Source organism: Acomys russatus, chromosome 15 (genome assembly GCF_903995435.1).
Source record: "Acomys russatus chromosome 15, mAcoRus1.1, whole genome shotgun sequence".
Classification (NCBI taxonomy): Eukaryota; Metazoa; Chordata; class Mammalia; order Rodentia; family Muridae; genus Acomys; species Acomys russatus.
In genome coordinates, this window is record NC_067151.1 from 52,519,983 (window position 1) to 52,535,436 (window position 15,454).

At 42.9% G+C, this 15,454-nt stretch overlaps 1 protein-coding gene across 7 annotated transcripts in view; it reads right to left on the reverse strand.

The window, feature by feature from the left end:
- Positions 1–637: 637 nt before the first annotated feature.
- Positions 638–15,454, reverse strand: part of Rapgef2 (Rap guanine nucleotide exchange factor 2) — a 222,095-nt gene continuing 207,278 nt past the window's right edge. For all 7 annotated transcript variants that reach the window (XM_051157312.1, XM_051157313.1, XM_051157310.1 and 4 more), the window contains 5 exons: positions 11,684–11,836; positions 6,972–7,197; positions 5,843–6,402; positions 3,755–4,051; positions 638–1,164 (listed from right to left, as the gene is read on the reverse strand). In XM_051157312.1, the coding sequence (XP_051013269.1) occupies positions 1,139–1,164; positions 3,755–4,051; positions 5,843–6,402; positions 6,972–7,197; positions 11,684–11,836 (1,262 nt within the window). In that variant the 3' untranslated portion in view covers positions 638–1,138. The remainder of the gene's footprint in view (positions 1,165–3,754; positions 4,052–5,842; positions 6,403–6,971; positions 7,198–11,683; positions 11,837–15,454) is intronic.

Genomic DNA, 15,454 nt, shown 5'->3' on the forward strand with positions numbered 1-15,454 from the left:
GCTGGTGCCAATTCAACAAGGGGGGGGGGCTGTCTTGAAAAAGCAGTACGAACAGCTGGCATTCACTCCAACACCCCAGGCTGCTTCACTGCGATGCTATCCAGTTATAAAATGTTTCTTTTAAAAAATAAAAACAAAAAGCTCTAAAACTCTAAATTAACAAAACTCAAAAAAAAAAAAAAAAAAAAAAAAAAAAAGGCAAAAAAGTCAAAAACAACCATAACTTAAAAACAGGGGTTGCCATCCATTGTAATTGTGCAGGACACACTCTCAAACAACTGTCCTGCCTCATAAGGCTCAGACAGGACACACAAGTCCTAGTTCCCTCCCCTGGCCATGTGCAAACAGTTTTTACATTACAGTCTCACCCACTGGGGATGGAGCAGGTGAGGAGTCTTGGTATGTAAGTAATTGGCTAACATCTGATGCTTCTGGGATAGGGCACTTCACGGGCAAGGCCAGAAGGACACGGGAAGACAGGGTCACTGCCAGGTCTCCCCTTGGTGCGGCCATACCCTGTCCGGCATATTTGGTTTTTCAGAAACCCAGGCTGGCAATCCTACTTAAGGTTCAAAATAATACTGTAATCATTATATGGACACAACATTTACTCTCTGAACACAATCTTTAAACTTAGTTTTTAAAGGATATTGTAAACAAGTGGACAAGCACTGTACTCAAAGGATTTCATATCTGTCTTTGTCTTCCTTGGTGGGTTCAGGACCCCAAGTAGTTCAAAGGCTAGCAATTCTCTCATCTTGCAAATGAGATCGAGGGCTAGGACTGGATTGAAATCTAAGAGGAAGATTGAAAACTCCTTCCAGGCATGGAGAAGTGCAGCCAGAGGGAATCACCTTGTGACGATCTTGGAAATTGGAATGATACTGCGTGATGTGGCAGGCAGCAGCTAGGAGACTGCTGGGCTGTGCATTTCAAGCAACAAGTCTGCAAAGTGCCAGGGCAATTTCTTCACAGTATTTCACATGCAAAGGGGAAAGGAAGAAGGGGAGAAGAAGCCCCATGCTGCTTTAAGGCAGGGAAGGAGGCAAACTGGTCCACCATCCTCAGGCTCCAATGCTCGGGACGTCTTCTTGTGCTCTCCTTTGGGTGGCTCACTCTGGATCAGGAAGCCTGTGCCTCAAACAGCAGATACTTGCTCATCTTCTGCAAATACAGCAGGAGAGAAACCAAAATAAATAAAAAGTCAACAAGGAGATAATTTCTTTGGTGTGGGCTATCGCATTCACTTAAGTTAAAAAAGATACACATCTAATGAAGCTCACTTAAAACCCTTGTATTTTTGGCAAGCAACTATTCATATTTTTAAAAGTTTAAAAAGGGACATACCACCAGGCATGATGCGCTTTAATCTCCGCAATTACTTGGGAGGCAGAGGCAGGCAGTTCTCTGAGTCTCAGGCCAGCCTGGTCTACAGAGCAAGTTCCAGGTCAGCCACTACTACACAGAGAAACCTTATCTCAAACAAACAAGCAACAACAAAAAGAGTACATCAAGCAAATCTTTAAACACATATATGCAACCTATAGCAAAAAAAAAAAAAAAAAAAAAAAACCAAAACAAACAAAAACCAAACCAAAACAAAACAAAAACCCAACCCAAACCAACCAGCCAACCAAACCAAACAACCCCCGCAAAACCCACGTATATATTTTAGGGAGCGGGGGTTGAGACAAGGTTTTTCTATGTAATTCTGGCTGTCCTGGAACACAAAAGGATTCTCCTGTTTCTGTTCCCCAAATGCTGGGATTAAAAATTTGCACACCATCATATTTGGCTTATACAAACTATTAGAAAGGCAGCTGGATGTGGTGGTCATTTAGGACTATAATTCCAGCACCCAGGAGCTGAGCCAGGAGCAAATATCTGAAGCCAGTGTGGCCTACTGTCTTAAAAACAACTGTGATGGCCAGGCTATGTTGTCAACTAGACAAACCTTGAAAGAGGAAACTTAGATTTGAGAAACTGCCTCTATTGGGGTGGCCCGTTAGACATTTTCTTGATTACTAATTGATACAGGAGGACCCAGCCCACAGCAGGCGGTGCCATCACTAGGCATGGTAGCTGAATATGAGCCTGGGAGCAATGCAGTAGGCAGCGCTTCCCCCAGGGGCTTCCCCCATGCTTCTTTCTTTCCCTGCTCCAGCCTCCCAGAATGATGGACTGTTATCAGTAACGTGAGATCTGACAAGCCCTTCCCTTCCACAAGTTTCTTTTGGTCAAAATGTATTGAGAACAACGAAAGAAAGCAAACTAAGATAACGATCGATAAGTAATGTACGCCGTGTGCTTACTGGCTGGAAAGTTATTAGTGATTTATTTAAGTTCCAAGACAAGATGTATTTGTCTAAGATTTGTTTTTATTTTTAACTCAGGGTTGGGTATGTATGCCTATTTCTGTGTGAGGTATATGCGTGTGAGTACAGCTGTCCACGGGAGTCAGAAGAAATGACTGGACTTCCTGGAGTAGTGTTTTAGGCAGTTGTGAGCCACACGTACATGGGTGTTGGAAACTGAACTACAGAGCCATGTCTCCAGGCCTTTCTTAAAAAGGGGTTTGAATTTGTGTGTGTGTGTGTGTGTGTGTGTGTGTGTGTGTGTGTGTGTGTGTGTGTGTGTGTCACAGTGTTGGGGTGGGTCTGGTGCTATGTATTCAGATGCTAAATACTTGCTCCCAAGATCTGGTTGCTGCCAGACAAACACATTCTCACCTATGCCAAGTGATATTGCGTAAACCTTGCTTGCCAATTTTCTCTGACTGGTTAAATAAACTTGCTGACAGCCTGTCACTGGGCAGAGTTGAAGTAGGCAGGGCTCAGGTTCCCTGGCCTGGGGGTCAACGATGGACCATGAGGCAGGGAGGAGGTGAGAGAGAGAAGCAGGAGAGAAAGCCAGGAGAGAAGGAAGTTGCCATGGGGCAGATGGACCACGAGCATGTGGCCGAGAGGGCTGGCCTGATGGAACAGAAGCAGCCCAGGCAGGAACAACTGTGGCATGTAACATGGGTGTGTAGCTGGGAAACAGCAACATAGCACAGAGGGTAGATGCCTGCCCAGCTATGGTGCCTTGACGTTTATTTAAATCTAAACGGTCTCTGTGTCTTTTATTCGGGAACTAAGTGGTCTGCAGTGGGATAGAAAACCCAAAGAGATATATTTAGTAGCAACTGGAGGTATAGCAAACCCTCTGAAAAACAATGTTTTACAACACCAGAGGACAGCAAAGTGTGTTGGATCTCGAGTCATACTGCCTTAAGCTGCCTTCGTCGGCATTGAGAACTGAACCCTGGCCCACTGGTAGAGAAACAGGAATTCTTAGCTATGGAACCATTGCTCTAGTGTGAAGCCCCTTGTTTGTTTGTTTTTTAAACAATATAGTATGTAACTGTTACAGGGGATGAAATGTGCTCTTCTGGGCTCCACAGGCAACAGGTGTGTGTGTGTGTGTGTGTGTGTGTGTGTGTGTGTGTGTGTGTGTGTGTGTGTGTAGGGGGGATAGGGGATCCTAAAACTCCAGTCATGCCTATACTTTCTTACAATCGCTGCACTTCTTAAACTAAAGAGAAGTTCTTCCTCCTGCCAAAGAGGAAAACAAAACAAAACAAAACAAAACCCCTCCACAGCAAGCAGTTAAAACTCCTGGAGCCACTGCTCCCCACATTCCCAAGCTGCTCGTGGGACCCAGAGCTGCCAGCTGGTCAACCCAGGAGCCGGATTTGGGGGTCGGGGAAGCCTACCGTCCTCCTCTGTTCCAGCAAAGCCCTGTGGCTGGAAGGGTGCGAGGCGCGGGTCTGAGTCGCTGGGCTTGTGCCACTGCGGCTTGCTGCCAGGCCTGCTAGCTGCAGGGGGCGGCGTCTGCCCTGGGGCTGGGGCCTCTGTGGGCCGTGCCACCATGCGGGACCGCTGAAGGGCCACGTTGTAGTCCGGAGGTTTCCTGGCTGGGTGGCAGGGCCCTTCGGGGAAATCAGCGATGGGGATGCCCACGTACCCTGGAGGTGTGGGAGGCGGCTCCCGGTACCTGCCTTCCTTTCGTGCTGCAAGGGCAAGGCAGGGTGTCAGGTACAAGTTACAATCAGCATAAGGAGCAGGGTTGAGGCACAATTCCGGAGAGGGAACTAGGCAGCCTGCAGCAAATACTCACCAGGTCGTTTCTGTGTAATGGTATAAACGCTGAACAAAGCTACTTTTGCACACCATGGGAGTTCAACTAAAATGGTTGACGCTGAAATTGTCGAGCACCTAACCCTTAGCCCTACTGTGAAGATTAAAGCGGAACAAGGCACAAGAGGGACCAGGAACATGTCTGGGACATATCAGTATGTGGTAAAAATCTCCTTTCCTGTTCTCTTCTTGTGCTGGGGGAGGGAAACAGTTCACAGTGTTGGGCATTTCCCAATATTATCAAATGGAGAACCAATGGCATATTCCTCTAGGTCTCTGTTTCACTCGGAAAACAACAAATTAAAATTAAATTAGAAGAATGGTACAGAGTAACAATTTTAAAAGTTGGGAACCAAAAAACAGCATTTGCTTTTCTAAAAATTCATGATTTGTTTAGTGAAAAACCATTAATCCATGACCTGAAAAATAAAACTTGAGAAACTGAATACAATTGTTAGGAACTAGAAATCACTTTTCCCCTTTCTCTTCAGCAGTACAAATTCTGAGAAGTAGTTAGTTAACAGAAACTGTTTCAACCCAATCAGGCTAAGCATTTTGAACTGTTACCTCCTTACTCATCTTTACGGGGTATTAAACTTGACATCTATGTATCACTTTTTTGTGTGACTACATAACTATTTCCTTATGAATACAAGTGATGCTTGTAATAGTTATATTCTAGAAGTGTTTTTTTTCCTCTGTATGTATCACAATTTGCTTTGTAGTTCTATTAGATTCATACATGCTGAAGAGAATGTAGCTCTGAGACTTGGGAACACATCAGTCTTTACATCAGAAAGGGTACCAGCATCTTTTAGGTGCTCCTAATACAATGTACTGCCCTTTGCCAAGACCTCTTCCATACTCAAACTAATCCTATTAAGATCAAATTATGGGGACTGGAGAGATGGCTCAGCGGTTAAGAGTACTGGCAGAGGACCTGTGTTCAATTCCCAGCACCCACATGGCAGCTCACAACTGTCTGTAACTCCAGCTCCAGGGGCTCTGGCACTCTCACACAGACATACTTCCGTGCAGGCAAAACACCAATGTGCAAAGAATAAAAATAAATAAGTCCTTTTTACAAAGATAAAATTACAAAGCTTATTTTAAGGATGAGAAGGCACAGCAGAGTGTCTGCAGTGTCACGACAGCAATTCCAGCTCTGCCTGACACGCCGGCCCTCATGCCAGCTTTTACTCATCTCTGAGTTTTTTACTCCTGTTCTAGCATACATACAGAATTTGTTTAGTAGAGAACAATGTATCTGCATAACAAAAACCAACACAAAAACTCAATATACAAAGGACAAAGAGTACCCACTCAATACAATTCAAGGGGACAAAAGAGTATTTTTGGTACCATGTTTGTAAGAACCAACAAAAAGAAAGCACTCCACTGTGAAGAATACAGACATCTATCTTAATACGTTTTATGTAAAGTGAAAAAAAAAAAAACCCAACAGACTAGATAATATCCATATCAAGAACTTATTGATCCTGCAGGCTAAGCTTTATTGAATGTTTAATTGCATGTCTCTGACCACACTGCTGATCTGGAGCCGTTTGTGGCAACAGACAAACTGAGGGGGGAGGCAATTCCCACAGGAAATCAGGTTACATCCATGGTTCAGGTGCGCCCCAGCATTCCCTTTCCGCACTTACCAATGAGCCCCTTCGCAGTGCTGGGCGTCACAGCTATGTGGGCAGGCATGGGGACAGGCTTAGCTTCCTCTGCAGTGACAGGCACCGTGCTGCTGCTTTCTGCCTCAATGGACACGTCCTTGCCACCTCTTCGCTTGATGGTGCCTGTGTCACCTTCTGAGTCTTCTCCCCAGTAGCCCGTGGAAGATGCCCAGCTTGCCCGGGACTGGGCTTGTTCAAGGCTCTCTCTACTTTGATTCTGTCTATTATATTTTGTGCTATGATCAGAAAACATAATTTGGTCCATATGGCCACCAGAGGCCCATAGAGCTGCAGCATCCCCTGAATAGTCAAAGTGAGTATGCCCAAACGGCAGTGTTTCCCAGCTTCTCTGGTGCTGGATGGTCTGTATGTTGTCATGGGAACCACTTGAACATGAGGTCCAGCTCCCACGACCACTGTCAGCAGCATCGAGGGAAGCACGGTCCCCTTGGTCATGAGAAAGCTCTTCTGTGCTAGGAGAAGAGATGACGGTCGCTGTGGCGTACAGGCCTCGGCTCTCAGACACTGGGGCATATGACCTATGCAGCAAACCAAAGGAAGGGAGATGTGAGGCTGTGAAATACCCTTTTGCTGATGTACTGTTTTGCTGCTTTGAGACAGGCTCTTGGTTTGAAGTTCAGGCTGGCCTTAAACTCATGAACCCCTTACCTCAGCCTAAGTGTTAGGATAATAGGCACAAGCCACTATGCCTATTAAAAAAAAAATCTTCCCCCTATAAAAGTGGCTTTCTTCCATCTCAGAGAAAGGAAGAAAGTGCTCTTGAATGGGTTCAGAGTGGCCAGTTCTGCCATATTGTTCACTCATCTTTTTATAAAGGAAACATGGGGAGAGCACAACTTGCTGCAGAAATGGATCACATTCCTCACCAGGCTCAGCATGGCAGAGTATAGCCTGGCTACCCAAGGAAGGCAGCTCAGACAGACTGAAGTGTGTCCTCCTGTTACAGTCCTCATCCGGCACAGAACCACAGTGGACCACGTTAGAATAAACACAACTACAAAAGCAGGCTGCACAATGAAAATAGCATGGCACTTAATAAGGGGCCCACAGACACAGGAAAGAATGCACGAGGCAGATGCTTGCTTACCCTAAGCTGTATTGATCAGGCTCAATCAGGGTCCGCCGCTCCATTCTGCCCACACCTAGGTTGGTCTCCACAATGCTGACAGAATGCCTCTGGCGCCGTTCATCATGTAGAGAGACTGGCACTGAGTCAAAAGAAGAATTGCTGACAATACTGGATCGTGAAGAAATTTCACTGTGGCCAGAATCTGAAAAATTATCCACAGTGCCACTGGGAGCCAATGTATAACCTGAATGAGAAGCGCAAATTCAGTAATTAGATATTTTAGGTTTCTGAAAGTGAACAGGTCCACCAAACAAACAGTAACTATGTGTCAACAACAAAATGAGGGTTTATTAAAAATCTTATGAACACCTGGTGACTAAGATTAAAATTTTACCTTAATAAAATATAAGTTGCTTATTCAATGGTCAGAGAATAATATGTATTGTTATTCGCACTAGGTAAAGATGAAGAAACCATGGCATGCCTTGACTATTCTTGCTTCCTTAGGTACAAAACACACTGCTGTAGTAAACCCAGATGAACACAGCCCACAGACTTGTCTAGCATGGCTGGTGCGCCACGTCCAGTCCCAGCAGCATAAGACAGAACAAGTGAAACCGACCCTCTAAAACCTCCCACAACCAAATCCCATCAAGAAGACCAATCAGTCTCACAAGTGTGGACCCAATCCTTAAACTGCTGTCAGTTTTATGTTTGTTGTTTGCCTGTTTTTCGAGACAGGGTTTCCATGTGTTGGTTGCCCTTGCACTCCTAGAACCCTAGGCCAGGTAGGCCTGGAACTCAGAGATCACCTGCCTCTGCATCCCAAGTGCTGGAATTAAAGTTGTGCACCACCACACCTGGCTCCTTGAGTGTCGTTCCTTTTGTTTTTTCTTTTTTGGGTTTTTGAGACAGGGTTTCTCTGTGTAGCCCTGGCCCTCCTGGAACTTATTCTGTAGACCAGGCTGGCCTCGAACTCACAGAGATCCGCTTGCCTCCACCTGCCAAGTGCTGGGATTTGAGTGTCTTATTTTCAACAGATGGTTTAACTTTTAGAGAATGTCACAAAAGTTCAACAGGAAATACGCACGCATTCTGAAAATTTTTAAGTTGACACATGAATAAAAAGAATGAGACCCGAATAATGTATTTTTGGATCTCTGTCATTTATTTTCCAACATTAATAATGTATTAGTTGGTTGACCTACAAGATAACTGTTTTGAAGGAGGCAGTGTGCATTTCCACATCCCAGTATTGTAAAACGGCTCAATAGATGTTCATTTCCTGATCTGAAGGGACTCTTAACTCTCAGCTGTTCCTTAAAAGTAATTTTGAGAGTCACAACGTTCAGGGGGGAGGGTGAGATTGCAGTGACCCTTCTATATTTTTAATGAAAAATTCCTCTATCTTTCTCAACACTCAAATTTAAAATTTCCATAGTAATACTAAAGCAGATATAAGCACCAACAATGTAAAGCTCTCCTCCTTTAGGATTCGGTCTTGTTATACAGCCCAGGTTGGCCCCACCAATCTTTCTGTGGCAGCTTCCTCAGTGCTGGCATTAGGCGTCTGCACTACCTCGCCTATCATAATATAAACTTTTCCAATGCCCCTTACAAAACAAATACAACAACAACAACAACACTTGAGAGCATCTATCTGAATGAAAAATCCTGCAATTTCAGTCCATGTGGACTCTTGATTTAGATTTTAAAGGCTACACAGGTCTTGATGAGATTTAGCATGGCTATTTATGGTAGGTCTTTTTATAAGTCAAGTTCCAACAGACAAAGTAAAATCCCTCCTCAAAAAGTCTGCTCCAAAGCTCGGTGCTTGGAGGGACACTTCCATTTTCTTAGCTAGTGAGCCAAGTAGCTTCCCACCAGGTTTGGTTCTAAAAGCTCCACCCATCCCATAGCTCCCAGGGGCACTGCTATTCCTGCCCCTGTTCTCAATTCCAAGAGAAAAGGAGAAGCTGGATCAGTCCAACTGCCAGGAGCCAGCAGACCTCAGCTTCCTTCCGCTGCCACCTGGCCAGGCTGGTGGTGGAACCTGCTGCAGTACCCAAGGGAATGACCACAGCCTGACCCAGGAAGGAAGGCTGGCTGAGAACACAGTAACTTCTATTTCACTTATTGCTCATTTGGTTTGCATTATTTTATTCTTTAATTTTTAGTTTTTAAAATTTATTTGTTCTTATTCAGATTTTTGTTTGTTTTATTTTTTGAGACAGGGTTTCTCTGTGTAGCCTTGGCTATTCTGGACTTGCTTTATTGACCAGGTTAGCCTCAAACTCACAGAGATTCACCTGTGTCTGCTTCCTGAGTGCTGGAATTAAAGGCATGCACCACCACTGCCTGGCAGATTTTTATTATATATACATATACATTTAAGCTTTTTTTTTTTTAAAGTAGATATATTTATATCTTAAATGTTAAGTTGTTGGGCTATAATCTATATTTTATTGGAAAAATTTTATTTATTTTTAAATTTGTATTTATTTATTTTTATGGGTATGAATGTTTTGCCTTTGTGAGGCTGTGTGTGCCATGTGGGTGCCTGGTGCATGAGGAAGAAACCAAAAGAGGATACCAGATCCAGATACCATCTTGGAGTAACAGATGGTTGTGAGCTGCTATGTGGGTCCTGGGAACTGAACCTGGGTCCTCCTGAAGAGCAGACAGTGCTCTTAACTGCTGCCCCATCTCTCCAGCCCTGAAGAGTCTACTTTACTTTGTCCCTTCTCTCCTCTCTTCTCATTTACTCCTCACTTCACTGCTCAAATATTGATATTCTCAACCCTAAATAAATAATAACCCCCACATCCTAAAAGCTACTTCCTCCCCAACCAGTACCCAGTGCCACTGTCTCGGTAGAAGACACGAGTAAAGAGTACAAGATTCTTCCACAAGAAAGTAACTAGGAAGAGATCAAACTATATTTGTAGATGTCTTGAAAGACCCTACAGCTCACATAAGAAAGCTTTCAGGTTTGATAAAACACTTTCAGTACAGTAGCAGGATATAAAATCATCATTAAAAAAATCAGTACTTTTTAATATACTAATAGTGAATTTGTTGAGAACAAAATTAGGAACAATATGCCATTAATAACAGCATCAAAACACAATTAGACAATCCAGGGATAAACCTAACAAAGGAAGTAATCTACAATAAACACTTTAGGGCTGGAGAGATGGCTCAGAGGTTAAAAGAGTACTGCCTGCTCTTCCAAAGGTTCTGAGTTCAATTCCCAGCAACCACATGGTGGCTCACAAGCATCTATAGTGAGATCTGGCATGCAGGCATACATGAAGGTGAAAAATGTATACTTAAATAAATAAATCTTAAAAAAAAAAAAAAAGGAAAAGAAAACTTTAAGACACTGGAATCATATCTATCAAAATTCCAAATGACATTTTTTTTTTTACAGAACTAGAAAGAAAATCGTAAAATCCATATAGAAACAGACCAAGAGAGACAAAGCAATTCTAAGCAGAACAAACACTGCTCAAAGCATTGTCTTATCTGATCTCAAACTATATTTTGGAGTCAAAGTGGCACTGACAACACAGTATTGGCATTAAAACAGACATGATCAATGGAACTAAATAAGGGACACAGAAATAAACCCATACAATTATAACCACTTAAGTTCGGACAAAGCGTTGAAAACAGACACCCAAGATGAGACACCCTGGGCAAACAGACATTTTAGTGTCTCCAATCTGAAAAGAATGAAATTAGGTCTCCATCTCTCTCCCTACATAAACATCTAGCCAAAGTAGATCAAAGGCCTCAATTTAATACCTAAGATGATTAAACTGCTTGAGCAAAAGCATTCAAGACATAGGGGTAGGCAGCAACTTTCTGGCTAGTATTCAAATGGCACCAGAAATAGCCCCAGGGACTGATAAGAGAGAGTAAATGAACTTATCAACTTCTCTACAACAATAAAAACTATCAACTGAGCAGACACAGCCTACAGAATGGGAGAAAACCTTTGCTAATTCTATTGCAGACGAGGGTTTTTATCTAGAATATACATATATCGAGAAAAAGTAAACACCCTAAACCACAACATCCACTGGTAAACAGGCCACTCAACTGAAAAAAAAAAAAAAAATCGAATTTTAAAAATTCAGCATTGTTAGCCATGAGTGAAATACCTAACTCACCACTGTCAGAATGTCATCAAAACCAAAGACAAAAAACCACTAGTCTTCACTAGGGGAAAGAGGAGCCTTTCTTCATTGCTGGTGGAAGTGTAAACTGAGGAAGCCACTATGAAAGGCAGTGTAGAGGTTCCTCAAAAAACTAGAAATAGAATTATCGAATGACACAGCTATACTTTTTCTGGTAAGATACTCCAAGCTCAGAAGGGCAAATAAGCATTTCTTCTAGTGTGTGGATCCTACCTTGTTATCTCTAATTTCTAATGTCTTGGGTATGGCTGTGGCAGGAAACTGATAATCTGTCTGCACTTTTCCGTGGGGTCGTCAGTCTTGTTAGCACACTACTTGTAATGCAGGCACCTGTCTTTGACAGCAGGTCAAGGGGAACTATCACTTTAAAATACCAGCATTCTTCCAAATTTATAAGCAGGTGGGTAAAATTCACTGTCACGTCAGCCCACTTGCACACAGAACTGAAGCCTCCACAGTACACTGCTCTGGAAGCAGCTGGACAAACTGTGGATCTGAGAAGAGGTGGGAGCCACTGAGCCCTACCTTTCCTTGGAGAGCTCTGGGGCGAGGTGGGGGGTGATGACAGCTGCGAAGATGCATTTGATATTGTGTCTTCTGTTTGCTTCCTGTGACGCTCCAGACTCCCTTCTTCAGACAACGACAGGATTTTCTTTAAAGCTTGTGGAGAGTTTATGCCTATAAAGACAAGAAAATAACTCAGGTACTCAGGTACTAAGGGTGCGGCTCGGTGGTAGAGCGCTTGCCCAGCATGCACAGGCCTTCAGACAAACAGGCAGACCAGGGAGAAAAGACTGAAAGGGAAACATTAAATATTAAAAGCTTTCTCTTTTTCTGTCAACATTCAGTGTTGCCAGCTTTAATCTATTTACCATCTCAATGTTCTGTGTGCGCCTCTGGTGTACAGAGCAAAGCACGGGCTGGGTGTGGTTTAGTTTCTGACTGGTTATCGCAGTTCTGGAAACAGACTGTTTCTGATATGTTACTCAGATCATGAACCCCAGTCATGATGTTTAGTCAACCAGACATCACTTAAATGAAGGATGCACACTCCATTTCAATTCTGGGTGAGACTCATGTGTAGGTCAAAAACAAGACATTTTGGCATCTCTAGAAATGTCAGCTCTGAGGAAGAAGTGATTGGTGGAGGTTGGGTGGGGACAAGGTTAAAAAAAAAGAGGTCAAGAGTTCACAGGAACTAGCCAAGGAAAGTCAATGAAAGGGCCCTAAGGAACGCCAGGCCATTAATATTTGATCAAATACAGAGAGGGAGAAGAAGGCAGGAGACAGCTTGTCTTCTGTGGTGCACTCAGGAGCCCAGGAGAGGCGTCTGAAGGGGTAGATGGAGCCTGCACCAGTACAGGAGCACAGGAAGATGAAGAAAACAAAATCACCCATAACAAGGCAGTGTGAAATGATGACGTCATGTTAAAATATTTTACAGAGTCACTATTTTCAGGCTGCTCTTGAACAACCAAGACTTGCCGGACAGTAATAATAGCCAAAAATTATTTTGAGTCAGGTCTGGTTTTAATAGTCATAGGTTTAACATAGCCACTAAAAAGGAGTCAAGAGAACTTAACCTTTCAGTGTATCTTCTATATTAATAGCTTGATGCTGTTTTATTTTATTTTTTACATTTTTTGTTTTCTCAAACTTTTTTTATTTATTGTAATTTATTCACATTACATCCTGATTATTATCCCCTCACTCATATCTCCCTGTTCCCATCTTCCCTCCCTTTCCCACCCTATTCCTCTCCCCTATACCTCTGATGGGGCGGGGGCTTCCCCTCCACTAGCTGACCATAGCCTATCAGGTCTCATCCTGATAGCCTGCATCCCCTTCCCTTGTGTGTCCACAGGGCCTCTCCGCCAAGTGGATGATCAAATTACGGGCACCAAAGTTCACGGGTCTCACATATGTGAGGCTGGCCTGAAGCCTTCTATCTAGCTGAGGACGACCTAGAACGTCTGATCCTCTTACACACTGAACCATTTCACTGACCTACGAATGAACCGTTTTGATAGAAAACCATTTCTAGGGCCAGCGTCACATACACACTTTGCGAAAGCCCTCCATTAGCTTTCAGTGGCTGTAGATGAGTAAAGATGCTACACCTTAGCAGGCCTGCTTGGCACTTCACAAAGTTTCTATGATGATCTATTTAGTTTTTCAAACAGGGTTTCACTAAGTATCCCCAGCAGGACTGAACCTAGGTGGCCCACACAGGCCACCCGAATGCTGGGTTTACAGGTGTGTATGACCACACCTCACAGGTGATGGCTTTTTTTTTACTAAGGTATAAGATGCTGGAAGTGTTAAGAACAAAAATTCATGAAATAGAATGGGGAAGAAAACCTCTTAATATCTTTAAATTATTACTTTCTTTTTATAATGCAACTTTAGATACATTGAACTTAATATCCTAGGATGACAGGTGACATTTCACCCACATGATAAGGCTTATAAATTCAAATGAACCTAGAAGATATTTTGAGAGACATTCTCTTTGAGAAAATGGGAGGCAGCTTTATATTCAGGCACACCTACCTCACGTTAAATATAGCTAAGGGGGTATTTCTAGATAGAAGCAAGAACGACAGTCTTCCATATGCAGAGCTCAGCGCAGAAAAGGAGACAGGATCACCCCCAGAGGATTCAGGTATATATGTAGATTGAGATCACAGGTAATAGAAAAATGTGTAACTTAACTTATTTATAAGACAAACACAAGAGTTTGAAGGGGAAAATGGCAAGTAAAGAGTCTAATCCCATGCCCCCACCTCCCCAACACACACAAACCCAGCAAATGAAACCCTCAAGTGATGAGGAGGAGAGACAGCACAGGTGGGACACACTGCCTCCTGTCAACTCGTGAAACAGGAATGAATTTCCAAATCCAACTTCGTGGGCAACTTTTCGTGGGCAAATTTCTTTCTTTCTAATTGTTTTCTTGCATATAAACTCAGGAGCAAGAACAGTTGTTTGGAAAGCCATTCTGTTGTGTATTTACGCAGGTAACCAGAGATTAGGGCAGTGCTAATGGGAAAAAGAGTCCAGATTTCCCTATTGTTCAGGTGTCTCCTATATTACAGATAAGTGGTCACCAAGTAGGAACCCACCTTCATGCCTGGCATGCACCTTGGTTTCATCCCTAGCTCAATAGAAAAAAAAAAAAAAAAAAAAAAAAAAAAAGAAAAAAAGAAAGAAAGAAAAGAATCACTTCAGACAAATAATTTAAAGATATTTTGCCTAACTTCTGTAATTTACTTATCACTTGGCAAAATCTGTTAAAATGATGTACACGAAAGAGCCCAACTTCTGTGTTTGTTAAAGCCCAAGCCAGTAGGAGTGCAAAGTCTCCTGTGTCACCCTTTCTACTGCCATGACAGATGACATAATGATTAAGTAAGATGCTGTTCTTACAGAATGCAAGACCATCTTTGCAAACTTGTCATTCAGCAGGGAACAATATTCAGAATATATAAAGAACCCAAGAAATCAAACACTATAAAAGTTCAATTAAAAACAGGAAGAAAAATGAATTGAAGAGACAGTTCTCCAAAGAAGAAATGTGGATGGCCAATAGATACCTGGCAAACTATCAACAGTCCTAGTCATAAAGGAAACGCAGATCAGAACTACACTGAGATTCTGTCTCATCCTAGATGGAATGACCACCATCAAGAAAACAAGTGCTAGTGAGGGTGGGCTTGGAGAAGACCCCCTTATCCATTCAGGTGGACAAATGAAGTCAGTGTGGAAGGCCCTCCAAAACTAAATAAGCACCAGTACATGATCCACTTAGACCACCCGTGCCATCCGTGTTTACCACTGCACTCTTCACAACAGCAAAGATATGGACCCAGTCCAGACATTATCAACACACAAAGAATGTATGGACATACACATAGTGCAGTATTATTCAGCCACATGAAAGAATGAAATTAGGTCATCTGTAGAAAAATGGATGGCACTGGAGACCATGTTAAGTGAAGCAGTTCAGACTCAGAAATAAACGATGCAGAGTCTAGCTGAGGACAGGAAGACATTACATTAGGATGGGGACGATTGGGAGAGGCTAATGGGAGGGGACATGGGACAGGAGAGGGTGACTGAGGTGACAATAACCATAATGCTTTACTACATAAACATTTATGACACGTGTTACAGTGAGACCCAGTGTACAATTAATAGATGCTAAGAAAAAAAAATTAAACATTGTTTATGAAGACAGTAGTGAAGCTTAACTTGCTAAGTTCTTGCCTTATTAGAGGATGGTCACAGAGAAAC